Source organism: Cyprinodon tularosa, unplaced genomic scaffold, assembly GCF_016077235.1.
Source record: "Cyprinodon tularosa strain WSP-4 unplaced genomic scaffold, ASM1607723v1 ctg13, whole genome shotgun sequence".
NCBI lineage: Eukaryota > Metazoa > Chordata > Actinopteri > Cyprinodontiformes > Cyprinodontidae > Cyprinodon > Cyprinodon tularosa.
In genome coordinates, this window is record NW_024038114.1 from 836,241 (window position 1) to 852,176 (window position 15,936).

Below are 15,936 nucleotides of genomic sequence, written 5' to 3' on the forward strand. Positions count from 1 at the left end.
TATTTCTTTAATTTCCAAAAAATTTTTCACTACCTTATATCTAAATTGCTATCCTGCTTTCCGTTCATCCTACTGTTCCTTTCTTCCCTGTGTCCTTTCTTCCTATTTTCTTAATCCCTTCTTTAAATTCCTTCTTTTTTTGTTTCCTTTTAGTCTCCTTCAGTCCCTCCTTGTTTGGGTCTACTGTCCTATTTTCTGTCCTTCCTGTTGTATTCTTTCTATTATTCTTTCTCTTTTTTGTTCTTGTACTTCATTCCTTCTATTCTCTCTTCCTAATGGCCTCCCTTCTTCTTTACTTCCTTCATTGTTCCCCTCCTTTCTCATATCCATTTCTATTCCTTGTGTGTTTCTTTCCCTCCTGTTGCATCAATTAATTTCTTTCTTCCCTTATTTTTAATAAGAAGTTAGTTATTTGACTTAGTCTTTCCTTATCTCCTTTCATTTTTTTGTCTGACTTTTAAGCTAATCATCTTTCCTTCCTTCCTTCCTTCCTCCCTCCAACGTTTTTAATTTTACATTTTAATTATTTACTGATGTGTGCCATAAACTTTGAGGTAAATTTTAATGTTCTAGGTTTCCTTTAATAAACCTGAAGGATTGAGAGCTCTGGATAATCTGGAAGAATCTGATATTTTGTACACTATATTAGAAACCTTTAGTCATCTGTATTCTGAGCCTTTTTATTTTCTGTTGAAAATCAAATTTTACGTTCCGTCATTTGGAGAACTACATTAAAAGCAAATACAAATATAATTCTACTAACATTTAGCCTTGAAGAATTTACCATTTTATTACAACTCTTCCTGCTTGTTTCTGTGGTCGCCAACTCTTTGCAATGCAACGCTGATCACAGCCATATGACTTTAACTTAGCTACAAGCAGACGTGATACTGTGGTAAATTTTTCTTGACAGGGGAAGCGCAGGAGTTCCTGTCCCACCTTACAGACTAAAGGTAGAAGCAGCGGCTGGGGCAGTTTATTTGTTTTTTCTGCCTTCCATATACTGTATCTCTGTTCCCATTTTCAAGACCTGGAAACCCTCCCAGAAGGTCAACAGGGTGAAGCTGATAAGAGCTAAACTCTCATGCTTAAAGAGAAAATCCTGTGTATAAACAAGGGATGGCCAATAAAGTATTGTTTACCATATATCATTATAACAATTAGTGATCCTGTGTAATAAAAATAATCCAAACTGCTGCATGCTACTGTTCTGCAGAAGCCCATTTGCTAACCAAGTAAACATTTTCATATACATCATTTGCTTTCAAGATTAATATAATTTGTTGATTACAACTTGCTGTTAGTGGGTAAGGAAAATGATCTGAAGGAGAAGATGTCATCTAAATAAAACAAGAATTTAAGCCCTTAACTACTCTTCAATGGGACAGGAGATGCTCAAAAAATGGGTTTGTGACCAGAATCAAAGTTATTTTCTTGAGTTTTGGCCCCCGACCAGCTACCTATTGTACATCCATTGTTTGTAAAACAGTGTTTTTAATCTCAGTTTTGTCTGAAAATACAGACACTCATAAGTCTGACATGCTTCATACCAGGCTGTGACCATCTGCTAAAACACACGTGTTCCCAATACTCATTTAGCTGCAGTCCCTATCAGACAATAGCTTTCCGATTATGAATGCACAATAAACATTCTGTCCTATGGAGCTCTGCAGCATTAATTCATAACCATCAGATGTTCTGTTGGTATCTTTTCACCACTTCAGCTTACCTGAAAATACGAACAGGCACTTATAAGTATGATGTTCTTTACACCAGGCTGCTTAATTGCCTCTCTGCCAAAATATTAATTATCAAACTGCCTTTATCTATGCAACCTGACATGAAAACTGGAATACAAATGCTTTTTAATTACAAAACAAAACAGAATATTTGAAGGGGGGCACAGATATGTTTTAAAGGAAAAGGCGGGGGACTTGTTCAAAAAGCTCACCATTATCAGTCCCCCACAGGTTGTTTGGGGTTCATTCGTGTTGCTTTGGTTGAATCTTCGGCCCGTTGTTAAACATGTTGGATTCAGAAATATTTGCTTCCTTTCTGAGGCTGTTTTATGGTTGGGATTTATGTCTGTTTAAGAAAACACACAGTTGTTGTGGTTTTAAATTGAATTGTATTTGACCCCTTAACCTCTCTTTCCACCCTTAGCCCCATATTTGTTAGGAGAATCATGTTCTACTTTATTTTGTGGTTTAGGGGAAGGGATGAGACAAACTGCCTTTAAGGCCTTGAAAACGAAAACTCTGAAAGATAATTTTGCTGTCTTTACTTCATCTCATAACATTTTCCCAAAATTGTTCCTTAATCCTATATTACCAATTAAATTGTTTAGTGGTTAGGGGTTTGTGACTAACCCTGGGGCTGGATCTGGGATACCTGAATAATGATTAAAAGATTTAAGAAATACGTGTAGCTCAAACAAAATGGTGATCTGGAAAGAGAGTTAGACTGTTTCATTTAAATAGTGCCAATTTTTTCTCAATACTTTTTCAAATTAACTGTTGCAAGAACAAAAAGAGGTAATATGCTGTCTTTGGACGGACCTCTGCAGAACTTCTATATGTATGGTTTTTAAAGGTGGGTACTGGGCAAGCAAAAATGTGTTTGCTTTAAGTTTAAGCATGGAAGGTAGTGAAACATGTCTATATGTGAAATTAGATTAGGCCTTTAAATCAGATCATGATCTATTTCGGAGCCTGTCCCACTTCAACCAGCTGTTTGCTAGTCCTTCTAAAGATCCTACTTCTCAATCCTCTCTACTAAAGGTAAAATAGTGACAGCTATCAGCAGCTCCACGTAATCCCAATTTCAGGAAAACTTTGCAGTCCCTTAAGAAAGAAAAAAATACTGGTAATTATAAATATTTGTATAGCTACACTATACTGTGTTTATCCCTGTTTAATAAGGTACACATCATTAAATTGGTGTGTAACAGAGTCAAATAAAAACAGCTACATGCTTTCATAATCCAAATCCGTTTTTTTTTTCTAAGTTGGTCCAAGTGGTGAGGGAATTACTCATGACTCAACTAACAACATTGAACAAAGCGCACCACCAAACTAACACAACCTCAGAAAGACATGAGTTTCATTATACAATATACTCTGACAAGCTTTTATTTTGACTCCGATGCTCCCTGCTTTCATCCAATCAGTGCATCCACTTCTCTGATTTTCTGCAGTGGTCTGATCTGAGACCTGAAAGGCAAAAAGAGCGACTCCGTCTGCTCACAGAACCAGGCATTAAACATCGCCTTACTGTCTTTTATCTCCCAAGACTATAAAGTCAGAAAAGCTAAACGTAACGCCACGGAAAAAAGAAATATGGATTTAAAGCTTAGGTCTGTTTTATCTAAGTCTCTTTTTCTACACATTTTTTCTCCTGTATAATTTAGCCCTTCCAGATTTAGGGCTTGAAATGGTTGAGATGGCATTCCTCGGCCGGGTGGGGCGAAAAAGGGGGATAATAGTGGAGTGAGGCGAACGTAGAGCTACAGTCGGAGAAATGCTTTCATTCCCCAGAGGGAGAGGCTTGCTCAGACTGAGAGAGTGGGCGGAGAGGTTAGGGCAGCTGCTTTCCAGATGTCGCAAAGAGAAGAAGATATGTGCAACTATAGAAGCTGTATGTATATGTGTCTTAGTGGAGTGATCAGTTGGTGTGGATCTAACTGCAGTGCTGCACATTTGGGGACAACTAGGTCTGTGAAAGTGAAGAGGAAACTTAGCCTACCCGCTTTGGTTTTATTGAAGTGGCATTATTGTGTTTATTGGGGTTAGGGCATGTAGAAGTTAGCGTAAATGGTAGGTTAAGTTGGTGACATATGTTCCAGAGTAAGCACCACTAATGTGTAATAAACGTAAATACGACTAGATTGCATGACTTTCACAAAACAAGTGTCAGTGCCACCACAGCCTAATGAAAGCCAGACAGAGGATTAGTCAGCTCTCCAAAGACAAACTTCTCCCCATGTTCCTGATAGAGACCTGGCTCTTTCTGTCTACTTAGAATTTTGTGGGCTGAATATGAACTAGAAAGAGAGAAGAGAAACAGTAGTCCTCAGGGGAGCATTATTCAGTCAAAAAGAGAGAGCTGAGGGTTTAGGGAAAAATTGGCCAAGTTCGCAGTAGACTCAAAAACTAGAATTTCTCATATGGAGTCCCAGACAGTTTGTACAGACATTTCTGACAAATGTCTGAAGGGGAAAAAAGCTGTGCAGTACAGATGTCTGATTTGAATTAAATAAAAAAAGTATACTCGAGCTTCCTTTCTTGTGTTTTTGACTGTATTTTTGGTTCAGTTTTGGCTTTTGAGTCCATCTTTCAATCAACAGTGAGCAGACCTTTCACTGAGTGCAGGTTGGCTGCGGCTTTGCTGAAAGGGAGAAGAATTTAGCTTCTACTAAGACATTACAGCCACTCTTAGGATCCTAGAAATTATTGTTTTTCTGTCTATGAGCTTTATAGATCTTCCCAACTTAGTGTGTTTTTACAGAGGAGCTTTTGACTAAATGAATTTGGTGTAATAGTTGGAGTAAAAGTAACCTACATAAGGTTTGTGCACTCTTTAATCTAATTCATATTTATCATGGTTGCAAATCCTGAGAGTTTTGGAAAATCTAACAATCAGCTTAATAACCCAAATTATTTTATGTGTTCTTATCTTTGGTAACAAAACAATGTCTGTTTAAATTAAAGCTTTTTTTTTTTTTACTTAAGCCCACAACTTGCTTCCTATGGTTATAAATTTCAGGCCTTTTTATTTTAGCTAGCCCTATAAAAGTTGTAAAGACAAGACAACATGCCTTCAAGTAAGACGTTTGTTGATTTTAACTAGTCAGGAAATGGCTATGCTTCTGAAAATAGCTTCCTTCTGCAACCTGCGCATATCTAAAGCCAGACTGATAGATACATTAAAGAAAATATGTAGCCTTTAAAGAAAAAATAAAACTATATTCCAGCATTTCTTTTCTCACATTGTACTCGGTAACATTCTTACTTTGAACAGCAGACAAGTGAGGCTTCTGTATGAGCAAAAACGCTCTAACAAACCTTTACCAAGCATTCACATCTGCTACAAAACTGATGATTCTGTAACAGAAATAACTCAGGAGTAACTAAATAACATCATCCTCTGCTCAGTGCACTGATGCACCAACTAAGACTCATCTTATCAGATACGTGAAATTCAATGTCAGCTTGACCTTGACCTAAGTTGTGAGAATTTGTATCTAAGCACTTTGGAGCATTGAAAGGCATTCTTCGTTTTTTTCCAGCCTGTCAGATATTAAAATTGTAGACATGAAAAAAACTGACATCAAACAAAGACTATCGGATCCGGGGGAAACAAATCTAATTCAACAGTTTTCATTTCAGAAGAAACTAATTGTAAACTTGATTGTTAAATATTTGTTTCCTGTACCTTTTATTCATGCAGAGGTGCAGGAGTACAAGCCTCCATTCGGGAACCTGAGGGAGCACCCATGTGTTGAGAGCATGAAGGACAGCGTTCTCCGAGACAGAGGAAGACCTGAGATCCCAAACAGCTGGACGAGCCACACAGTAAGAAGAAGCAGCAAACTTTCAATAGGATAGGCAATAAAACAGTCATGCTTTTATTCAAACACAGAGGCGAGCACAATGATTGTTTCAGTGAAGAATTAGAGATACTTTATAACAGACCATCATGAAATGATGAAGTGTTTGCAACCTTGAAAGGTTCTCTACCATGCTATTTGAAGTCAATTAAAGTCAGCTAGAAGCATATATATATATATATATATATATATATATATATATATATATATATATATATATATATATATATATATGCATATAATGAAGTAATGCCTTTAGAATTACATGAGTATTAATTTGTTATGAATTTTTTTTTTCTTCCAATTTGAAGAAAAGCACTTTTAAAGCGAAGCCTCCTCGTTCCGTCTGAGTGTCACACATTGCATGACGTCGTTGTACCACACCACTTCTGGAGGCTGAATTAAGTCCTCTCAGATGCCAAAAATAATAACATATATATTTTTTTCTTTTTTTTTTTACTTAAGCATTAGCTAAAAAGGAAAGTTTCTGCCCTCTGCAGATTAGCTGCTAAAAGAGGCAGTTTGTCTAAACTTGGTGCCAGAATCATTGCGCTCGCCTCCCTGATCAGAGAAAGCGGCCGTTTGTTCACAGTGTGGTCAACGTAGGTGCTTCCTGCAGAAAGTCTTCTTACATAGATCTTCTCCAATTGTTCATTTTCATCAGACAGGGAGGGGCTTCTGCTCAAACAAAAGAACCCACAAGGATAACAGAGGGGTGCATTAATTAGGCAAAATAATGTTAGCTTTGTTATAACACAGTTATAACATAGCAAACAGCTTGAAACTTTGATTTTGCATGATTTTGGCCATTTAACATTTAGTCATATTAAAACCACAAACTCCAGTGACTTAATGCTTAATTCTAAGGGAATTAAATGCCGTAATCTAGCAAAAGGTAGTACCAAATGAAATGCAATTAAATGGCATCTTATGTTACATAATCATTAAATGAAGATCAGGTAAAATGGCAAAGTCAGTCTAAATCAAATACAATGTGAAGCTCTTGCAGGAACATTTCAGTCTAAGGTTTGCAACTTTTATCCAAAGACTTGGCAAAAAGTATTAAACTGATGTGAAAAGTTGGTTAATACTCTCATGAGCATGTTACTTTCACTCCAAGGGAGTGAACAACTTTGCATGGGATTATGCACCATTTCATGATGGTCTGTTATAAAGTATCTCTAATTCTTCACTGAAACAAGTTATGTAATGGAAAAAAAAATATGAAAAAAACAGATCTCAGATTTAGCCACTTAAAAAAAAACTGGAAACATATAAAACCTGGTCAGTAATCGAAGCCAGGGCATAGTTGGTGTTCTTAATTTTCAAGTTATTTTTATTGGACCATAGATATATATATATATATATATATATATATATATATATATATATATATATATATATATATATATATATATATATATATATATATATATATAGATGCATCTTTTTAATCAGCATTCCTTTAGTGTTATTTTATTATGAGGTATTTTTATTTCTTGAAAGAAGCAAACTTATTGTTTGAATGCCAAGTTTAAAATCTAGATTTTCCAAGGCCATTAATAATTTTCATGTTCTATATAAGTTTGAAAAATCAAAAACCCTAACCCTAAATTTATTATTGTGTTCCTAATGTACATTTCTGCCTACCAAACTTGTCCAACAATCAAAATAATTTGTCTTAGAATTAGTTTTGTCCTATAAAAGCACAGCTAAACTTGCTTAGTCACTGAAAATGATTTTGTGTTCTGTATTTCAACTCTTAAAAATAAAAGCTTGTGAATTGATATTGATGTTCTAAATATTTTCTACTATAAGTAAAAATGAGCCCCGTTATGTCACCTTCAAACAGACACCAGGGATGCCGCTCCACAGTCCCTCTCTGACTGACCCTCACTTGTTTCCCTTCACAGGGCATCCAGATGGTGTGCGGCTCTATAGAGGAATGTTGGGACCACGACCCAGAGGCCCGACTCACAGCTCAGTGCGTTGCTGAGCGCTTCGACGACATCGAGTACCTGGACAAGCTATCAGACTGCTCCGACTCAGAGGAGAAGCTCCTGGAGGAAATCATAGTCGTGGATGAGAAGTAACCTTTCCACTAAGTTGCTGCCCCCACCAGGGTGTTTGAGGCATTACAACCAAACAGCTTTGAAAGAAAGGACTTTCAGTTAGAGTTGTTTAGTCCATCAGATTTGTGGCACAGGAGATGAACTGGAAGTTGACCTACATGACAGTGATTTGTTACCAGAGAAATGATCAGGAATCAAGTCAGAAACAAATACGGGAGATCAGATGATGCATCATTTTTCACCAAGTACTATTCGCACTTTATAAATGAGAATTTATGTGTATATGCACGCCAAAGAGGATAAAACATTCAGTTTCAGCAAAACAAAAACTGGTGCAGCATATTACAGAGAATTTTATTACACTAATATACAGCTTATTTTGTATTCAAGTGCCTATATTGTTTTCATATTGCATGTGTTTGTTTGGATAATGATTTCTAGACAGACAAAAAAGGAAAGTTTGGTTATGTGTATAAAAAAAAAAATCTAAGAATCTATGCAGGGATGTAATGTGCAAGGAGAAAAACCTGTCAGAGTGAAGGAAAGAATTCTGCACAAAACTCCTGACCCACACTCATTTCCTTCTCTTCATAATGTTCCAATCAAATTGTCTCCCTTCTTTGCAGAACGCCATTACCTCTTTTCAGTTTGTTTTGTTTTCAGTCCATTTCTAATGAAATGTGGGCTTTTCGCTCACTCATCAACGAAAGGCATCAAACTTACTAGCTAACAGCTTTTAACTGTATCCCTAATGGGTATACTGTTTATGCTTAAGCCTTTCGTTGCATCTGCCAAAAGTGCCAAAGCTGACTTCTGTGAAAGCATAAATAGTATTCTTGCACCAGCACAGTGTTTACTAAAGAAGCATTAAACCAAAAAAAAAAAAAAACTAAGGCATAGTTAGACTTTATGGCTATATGAGGAAAGTGGAAAAGTGCAGCTAGCAGCTTTTGTGGCATTATTGGAATAAGCCCTAAATACAATCTATTGGAGACTTCACCATGGTTGTCTAATGGGGAGTTTTAGGGAATGTTTTGCCTTCCATTTACCCCCATTAGATGGCCCTTCTGTAACAGCTGCGCGTCCTTCTGTTACAAGGTAGAATCTACAGGTTAAAATGTCCGTCTGTGCAACTTTTGGTGTTTTAGGAGCTAAGATGTCACGGCAGACAAGTTCCTAAATGATGTTACAAATGGAAGTTATTTCTTTTCAGCCTACATCCATTAAAGTGGCTTTTCCTTTCACGCTTTTCTTGAAAACTTTGCGTATCTAAAACTATATATATATATATATATATATATATATATATATATATATATATATATATATATATATATATATTGATATATCTGTTTAAATATTTTACACTTTGTTGATCAAATAGGCTGGTAAAAAAAAACGTGACCATCATTCAAACTGTAACACAGCTGTTAGAGCATGAAGGAAGTGAATGATTTGTTGCATATCTGCATTTGGTTTAACTGGCCCAGAATATGAACTCTGCAACCTTTCTCACCAACTCCATCACTGCTTCTTTACCTTCTCAACACTGGAGCTTAGTAACTTTGGCCCGTTATGATATAGAACTGTGTTTGAAGGAAGTCTTGTGATCATAAAAAGAATAAAGCCAATGACTCAGGAGATTTATGAAATGCTACTGGTTGAAATTTATCCTTATAAAAAAGATATAAAATATCTTTCTAGAAGTCCTTCACATGCATAAGGTTAATGTTTTTTCTTAGTTATGCAGAAAAACACAGTCTTTTCTTTCATTAGGCTGTAAGCTGACTATTATAACATGAAAAATGTTTTGATCAAAAAAATATTTTCATCGACATTCTTGATTTTTCCTAAACCTTAGAACAAAATGTTTAAATACTAAAAGGAACATTTAAGATCTTTAAACTTTAAAAGCTGCCTTCTTTTTAAAGTACATGTCGATTTCACAAGATTTTTGTAGTTGATCAAATGGTAAAAATTGCTTTTTATGTTCCAGCCTCCTGGCTTTTAAAGGCACTTTACCAAAGTAAAATGAATGTGTCACAGAAATTTTTGTTTTGTTTTGAAATTTCTTTTTTAAGAGTTCACAGAAAGTTTCCCTCTGTAGAAAAAAACAAATTTCACCAGCCTATAAGCCAGTCTGCAATAGAGAAACTGTCAGAACCTTTACACAGTATTTATGTTTGCCACCACCTGAATAATTGACAGAAGTGACTCATTTCACTGCAATGGTCAGTAATACTTTAATCTCAAACTATGCCGTGCTGTCTACAGTGATAAAGACTCACTTGCCTGGGCATGCAGGATGCTTGCAGCTAAACATTTTCTGTAAATTATGTCATTGCTTATATCTGAACTTTGAATTTTTTCCCCAAAATGGTTAGTTGATCCTTAAATATGGCCGATTAATACACAGAGTAAATGCACTGAAATCCAAGCAGAGCCTCCATTTTGCAACATGTAGATCTACTAAAGCTCCAACACAACTGGATCAAATGCATAGCTGTTAGAAAGGCGTCACCAGCTACATATGAATTTTGCAAAGTTATAAGTACACGTATTTCAAAGTGTTAGCATTTCATTAGTGCTGGCACTAAGGAAGGGGTTAAAAGGAAGCAGGATTATTCCTACACTTAGGTCATTTAGCATAGAAGTCGAATCTTGCAATGAGGAACTATACGGACTCCCACAATCATATATAGGCAAATCCCATCTCAGGATCTTTACAAAATGTGTGTACATTTTTTTTTTTTGTAGTTCTTTTCCAGTCGGTTGTAGTCTCAATTAGACTACCCTCATTCATGCATAATGACATCCATAAGGTGGAAGGCTGTCAGGATTCATGGCATCAGTCAGGATCTCTTTTTCTCCCCACAATAGAGGTCTTACTGTTGAGCCCACAAAAGTTGAAGGAAAAAGAGCTGCAGGAGGAGCTACAATCCAGATGCAGTCTTACTCTGATACTGTACTGACGAGGTTAGTCAACCGTTATATTCAGGTGTGCTGGAGTAAGAATGTGTCTTTGCTCTGCGGGATAGTGGCCCTAGATGACTGGAAGAGGAGATGATTTTTTTTTTCTTATTCAGTGAGATAAGGCTGCTGGAGGATAAATGTGTTTTTTTTTTGCACATCTTTACAAAAAAGGAGAGGCGCTGGGTCTGTGGGTCTACAGCAGGTTAGCAGTTTCTGAAAGAGAATGTTTAATGAATCCATCAAACACCTGTTTTTGAATACTTGAGTAAAGCCTGATTAGAAGCCTTTGGTTTGAATGTTGTCTGCTATTTCTTTCTGTCATAACCAAAGAAATGAATAGTTTTGTACGTCATGTATCATGTTTTAGGTTCAACGTTCAGCATTTTTTTCTTTTCCTTTATTACCAAATGTTTATGTTTTGTCTTTAACAAATTCCTTGAAAAAGAACTGGACAGAAACTAACAATTCACTGATTTCCTGAGGAAAAACCTTTTAACAAAATGCTGTGGCAGTATTAGTCAGGTCCAATTTAAGAGATTACAGGATATTTTGGAAGAAGAGTGGTTCAGGAGTTTTTTCACAGTACTATTGTGATTGTGAGTGTGTTTGTTTTGTTTTTTTTCCAGATTACCTTAATCTTAGATTTTATGTCTGTTTATTCAGACCAGAGAATTAGGAAATTTATATGTAATGTCTTAAGGATGCTAAACTGGAGGAAAGGCCAGCTTTCTCCATTTACACAAGCTAAGCATGTTAATGTGCCTTATTAATGCAGAAAAACAATTTCTCAGCAAGCCAAAAGAAATATTTTGTATAAGACTTTTGTATTAAAGTGTAAAGTCAATATTAAAGTTTTTATTTTATTCTGTGTGTTAACGTGATTGTCTATTACTGCATTACACTTATTTTTAGATAATTGTATTATTGTGATACATACCAGGTAATTTCTTCCTCATATTGGTCTGATGAAAAGTTAAAAGTTAAATTTTTGTAATTTATTTTAACAATTATTTTCAAAGGGACTAAGGTTTAAATTGATTAAGGATTTTTTTTTTTTGTTAGGCTGTTCTATTAATTTCAAAAACTTTTTTGATGTTTGTTAGGAAGCACTGTTCTGTTTTAAACCCTTATTTTGGCTAAATTTGAACATTCTGACCCAAAACAGAGATGAAAGGAAAAGACGAAGGATGCTCAAAACCAGAAATCGCCGCAGCTCATCCTGAAAATTGATGCTACGCAAATATCACTATGTGCAGTAAGCCCAGCTTCGTATAAATGCTGACAGAAATTGTGTCGATCAAGAAATGTTGTTGCCCCAAATTTTAAATAAATATTAAAGCTACCAAGATCAGTTAGAGGTTTACCCTCCTGAGGATTTTATTTTTTTTTTGTATCCTCAAAAAATTCAAACACTGAACTCTTTGGCACATAGTAATCAGAATAATGGATTTTCAACAAATTCTTTATATTTTCTACAAACTATAGAAACTGCCAGAAGAACACAAAAGCAAACTTAAGTTTCATCCATCCAACAGGATCTTAGTATTTTGGGGGTGTATTTATCTATTAATCCATTAAAGTTTAATTTTCTCCCTGTGAATACGAGTAAATTCATAATTTCCAGCTTGTGTTATTATATAAAAAAGTTGTTTAAACAATGTATAATGAAAAAAGAAGTTCACCCTCATCATCAGTCTATAAGCTTTTCACAGAGAATAGATGTTTCTTCATCCTCGTGCCAAAAAACATTAGCAAGTAATGAGTGTATATTTAAAAAAAAGTCATAGGGCATAGTTCTTACATCAACTATTTAACCTATAGGGAAGAAAGAAGCACCAGCACCCCATTTATCAGTTTCTCTTAAATATGAGATGAATGAAACCCAACATTAATTAGTGTTAAAGAAATGAAAATTCTTTAAGGCAGATTTTTAAATTTTAAAAATAGTTATTGTTATGATCCTTCTTTATTGGGCATGCTCACCCTCTGACAGTGTTCTAGGAAAAGAGACAAACTAATCAGCTAATCCAGTTGATGGTTGCTATGATTGTGTCTGCAGTGTCTGAGAGATCTTTTATCCTTTGCCCCTATAGTTTGTTGATTTCTGTGTGGATCTGCAGGTATAACTTCCCCTTTACAACTTTTACGACAGAGGAGAACCTAGAAGGTTTCTGTCTGATGGAAAGTCATACAGCAGGCTGCTGTTTATAAGTTAAAGTGCAATTTGAGTATTTCTATTCTTATACTTTATTTGTTCTAGGCTTTAAATTAATCATTAGTTCTCCAGGAATTCTATGGTCTTTATATGTTTTCTATGTTCTTTGCTGCTTAGTTTAAGCATGCAGTAAATGTATTTCTCTTAAATTTCTCAGAAGCATTTACTTTTTCTTGCCCTCTGCTGGAGAAACTGAGTACTGCAGCTAAAAAAAAAACCTGCCAGTTGTAACCAAAAGTATAAGATGGCAGCAGATCTTCCTTTTCATTGAGCTCTTTGAAGCAACAAAGTGTACATTTTGACTTAAGTATTAGCCCAATCTAAAGTACATTAAAATATTTTTCAAGTCTACATTCAGCCATTATTGATGCTTTATGTGACCCAGAGGGTTGGTCCATCGTTGAATTTGTCATGTGACCCACAGACCCACTTTAGGACAGTCTGACCTTTGTAAGGCTTACCTGATCAGACACATATTTGGTTCTCTAGGGTAGAATTTAACCTATAGGGGTGAATGTAGGATCGTCATCAAATCGCAGGAGGAGACTGTGTAAACTTGAAACAATGCAGTGTTGCCAGTGACTATCAGAAGGGCTAAACCTGCAGAAGTTGCAGGTTTTGAACCCCTAACTAAAAGTTACGCAGTATTGCTTTAAAGTCCTCATTTGCCGTGGTTAGAACAGGTTATATAAAAAAAAAAATGAAAGTAATTTCCTTGATAAACCTGATAGATTCCATTTGCCTTCTGACCTTTGTTGGATGTTTTAAGTACCGCAGTCGGCCTGCGACTCAAAAGTCCAAGAAAAAAATGTATTGGAAATGATCTGGGATAAATTTGTTTATTAAATACAGAAGTAAAAAATCCAACACATTTTACAATGCAAACTTTATTCCGGCAAGAACTTGATATCAGTCCCTCATTAATAGCAAATTTATGATGTATTAATCTAATGTGATAAAATCGATAGTTATAGTTATTCTGTCAAAGTGATTGACAAATCAGTTCAACGTTTAAGTGGGTGTCCTGGTACTTCCATGTTTGTCATTGTTTTATATTTTTGAATGATTCTTATAAACATTCTGAAATTAAACTTGTTTTATCATTGATGGGTAGAAATCTGTGTCCCCAGCAGCTTTCCTGCTGGAGGAAAATCTGCTCAGTTTCTACTACAAGCTCAGCGCAGTAACTTCTTAATGTGTCCTTGGTCCAAATCCTACAGGCTAAATTACCTGCATAACATGGAGTCTGCTAATGAGCTAATTACTAATTAATACAGGGCTGATGAAGTAGAGAAATATATCAAATCTGTAGGAAACCAGACCCAAAAATATTATATTGGAGGAGATACAATCACAGATATTAGAATATCAAAACAGACACATTTTGGCATTTATAGAGTTAAGTATATATATATACATATATATATATATATATATATATATATATATATATATATATATATAGATAGATATACATATATATATATATATATAGATTTCAGCTTTCTACAGTATGTATTAGTGACATTTGCAAACTGGTCTATCCTTTGCGTTTCATTGCCTTTTTGACACGCGGATTTAATTTTCCCACTCAAAATATTCCCCTAATAAATTTTGAAAAGTACGTTAATAGCCAAAAAAAAAGTAAAACCTTAAGAAAGCCTAAAAAAAAAAGAAAAGAAAACTTGTGAGAGCCCATGGTTGCTTTGAAAGATATTTGGAAGAAATTATAAATTTTATTAAGATTTTTTATTCAACTAGAGGCTTTCTTGTCTTCATTTTCCAAGACTTATTCTGTTGTATCAAAATGTTTCTGTTTGGTACAAAGCTTGTGATTCAAGGCAGTATTCTTGGAGATGGAAAATCCACCAACGGTGGGAAAAAACACACTTGGGAACACTTAGAAAGTTCTCTTTTTTTCAGCTTGTGTTAGCTGAGTCGCTGTCTCACAGGGAGTTTCTTTGATTGCCCCTACCCACAGTTCAAATGCTCTATTTACATAAACTGTGCCACAGGCGTTCACTGCGTGGGCTGCACCAAATATACACCACAGATGCTTCTGAGGTTTTCATATGTAAGCTGATGATGGATGGCGTATAATCTTTGCATTATAAACAGATTACCATAGGAGAGTCAAAGAGTACTTCATATAATTCTTCAGCATCAAATAAGTTTTCAAACAACAAACAGGCGCTTACTGGGGAGACAGAGATAACAGAAAGCCTCCAGGTAGCCTGTGGAAAACTTACTTTCCATGTATGTAAAAGAGAGGAGGATATTCTTAGCTGCAGTTTTGAAACAGCATAGAGAAAGAGAGAATAGATTAAGAAATGCTTCCATTGACACTAATGCATAGTTATAATCAACTAAAATATTCTGTGTACCTGTATGCCTTCATTCAAATGTTCTTTTTCTTCCCTTGTTTGCCTATTTGCTATGCCATTAACACACCTGAATTTTCCCATTATGGGGACCATAAAGTTTGTTTGTATTGTATTATATTATATACAGCAATGCAAAAACAAAAGGAACACAATCAATCAATGTTACATTTTGCATGTCATTGAAGGCTAGTGAGAAATCAGATGCATAATATGCATGCAGTTTGTGTTCTAACCAGAAGAGGGAGCAGTGGTTCTACCTGTCTGTGTTTCTAAATGTGTGTCCAGTGGGGTCCTCTCCAGCCAGCTGGAGCTGGAAGATGTAAAGTGCATCATCTACAGAGCAAACATTTTTGCTATGAGTTAAGCAAATTTGACTGGCTGAAGCTATAGATGCATACAGTATATCATTAAGTCTACATAACACAGTGTTGCATACGTATTTTTTAAAATATATTTAAGACCAATAAAAAAAGCATTGCTACAAGAGAAGAAAAGGTTATAAGTTTATGTTGAATACTGCATACTTTAGAGTCGTCTCGCCTACTTTAAATGGCAAAAAGTCTTAACTAAAGAAGCAGAATCTTGAGTTTTGTATCTGATTATATGACATGGAAGTTCAGAGGAAGGACAAGTAGAAAAACCTTGAGAGGATTGTGAAGAAATATGTGCTTTCAAACAGAAAGT

The 15,936-nt window shown here is 35.4% G+C and overlaps 1 protein-coding gene across 1 annotated transcript in view; it reads left to right on the top strand.

Annotated features, from left to right (window-relative positions):
* The window catches only part of LOC119778004 (TGF-beta receptor type-2-like), a 36,539-nt gene extending 28,517 nt beyond the window's left edge, over window positions 1–8,022 (top strand). Inside the window, exons 6-7 of the mRNA XM_038277020.1 lie at window positions 5,449–5,573; window positions 7,522–8,022. Coding sequence (XP_038132948.1) covers window positions 5,449–5,573; window positions 7,522–7,701 — 305 coding nt within the window. The 3' untranslated portion in view covers window positions 7,702–8,022. The remainder of the gene's footprint in view (window positions 1–5,448; window positions 5,574–7,521) is intronic.
* The last annotated feature ends 7,914 nt before the right edge of the window (window positions 8,023–15,936 follow it).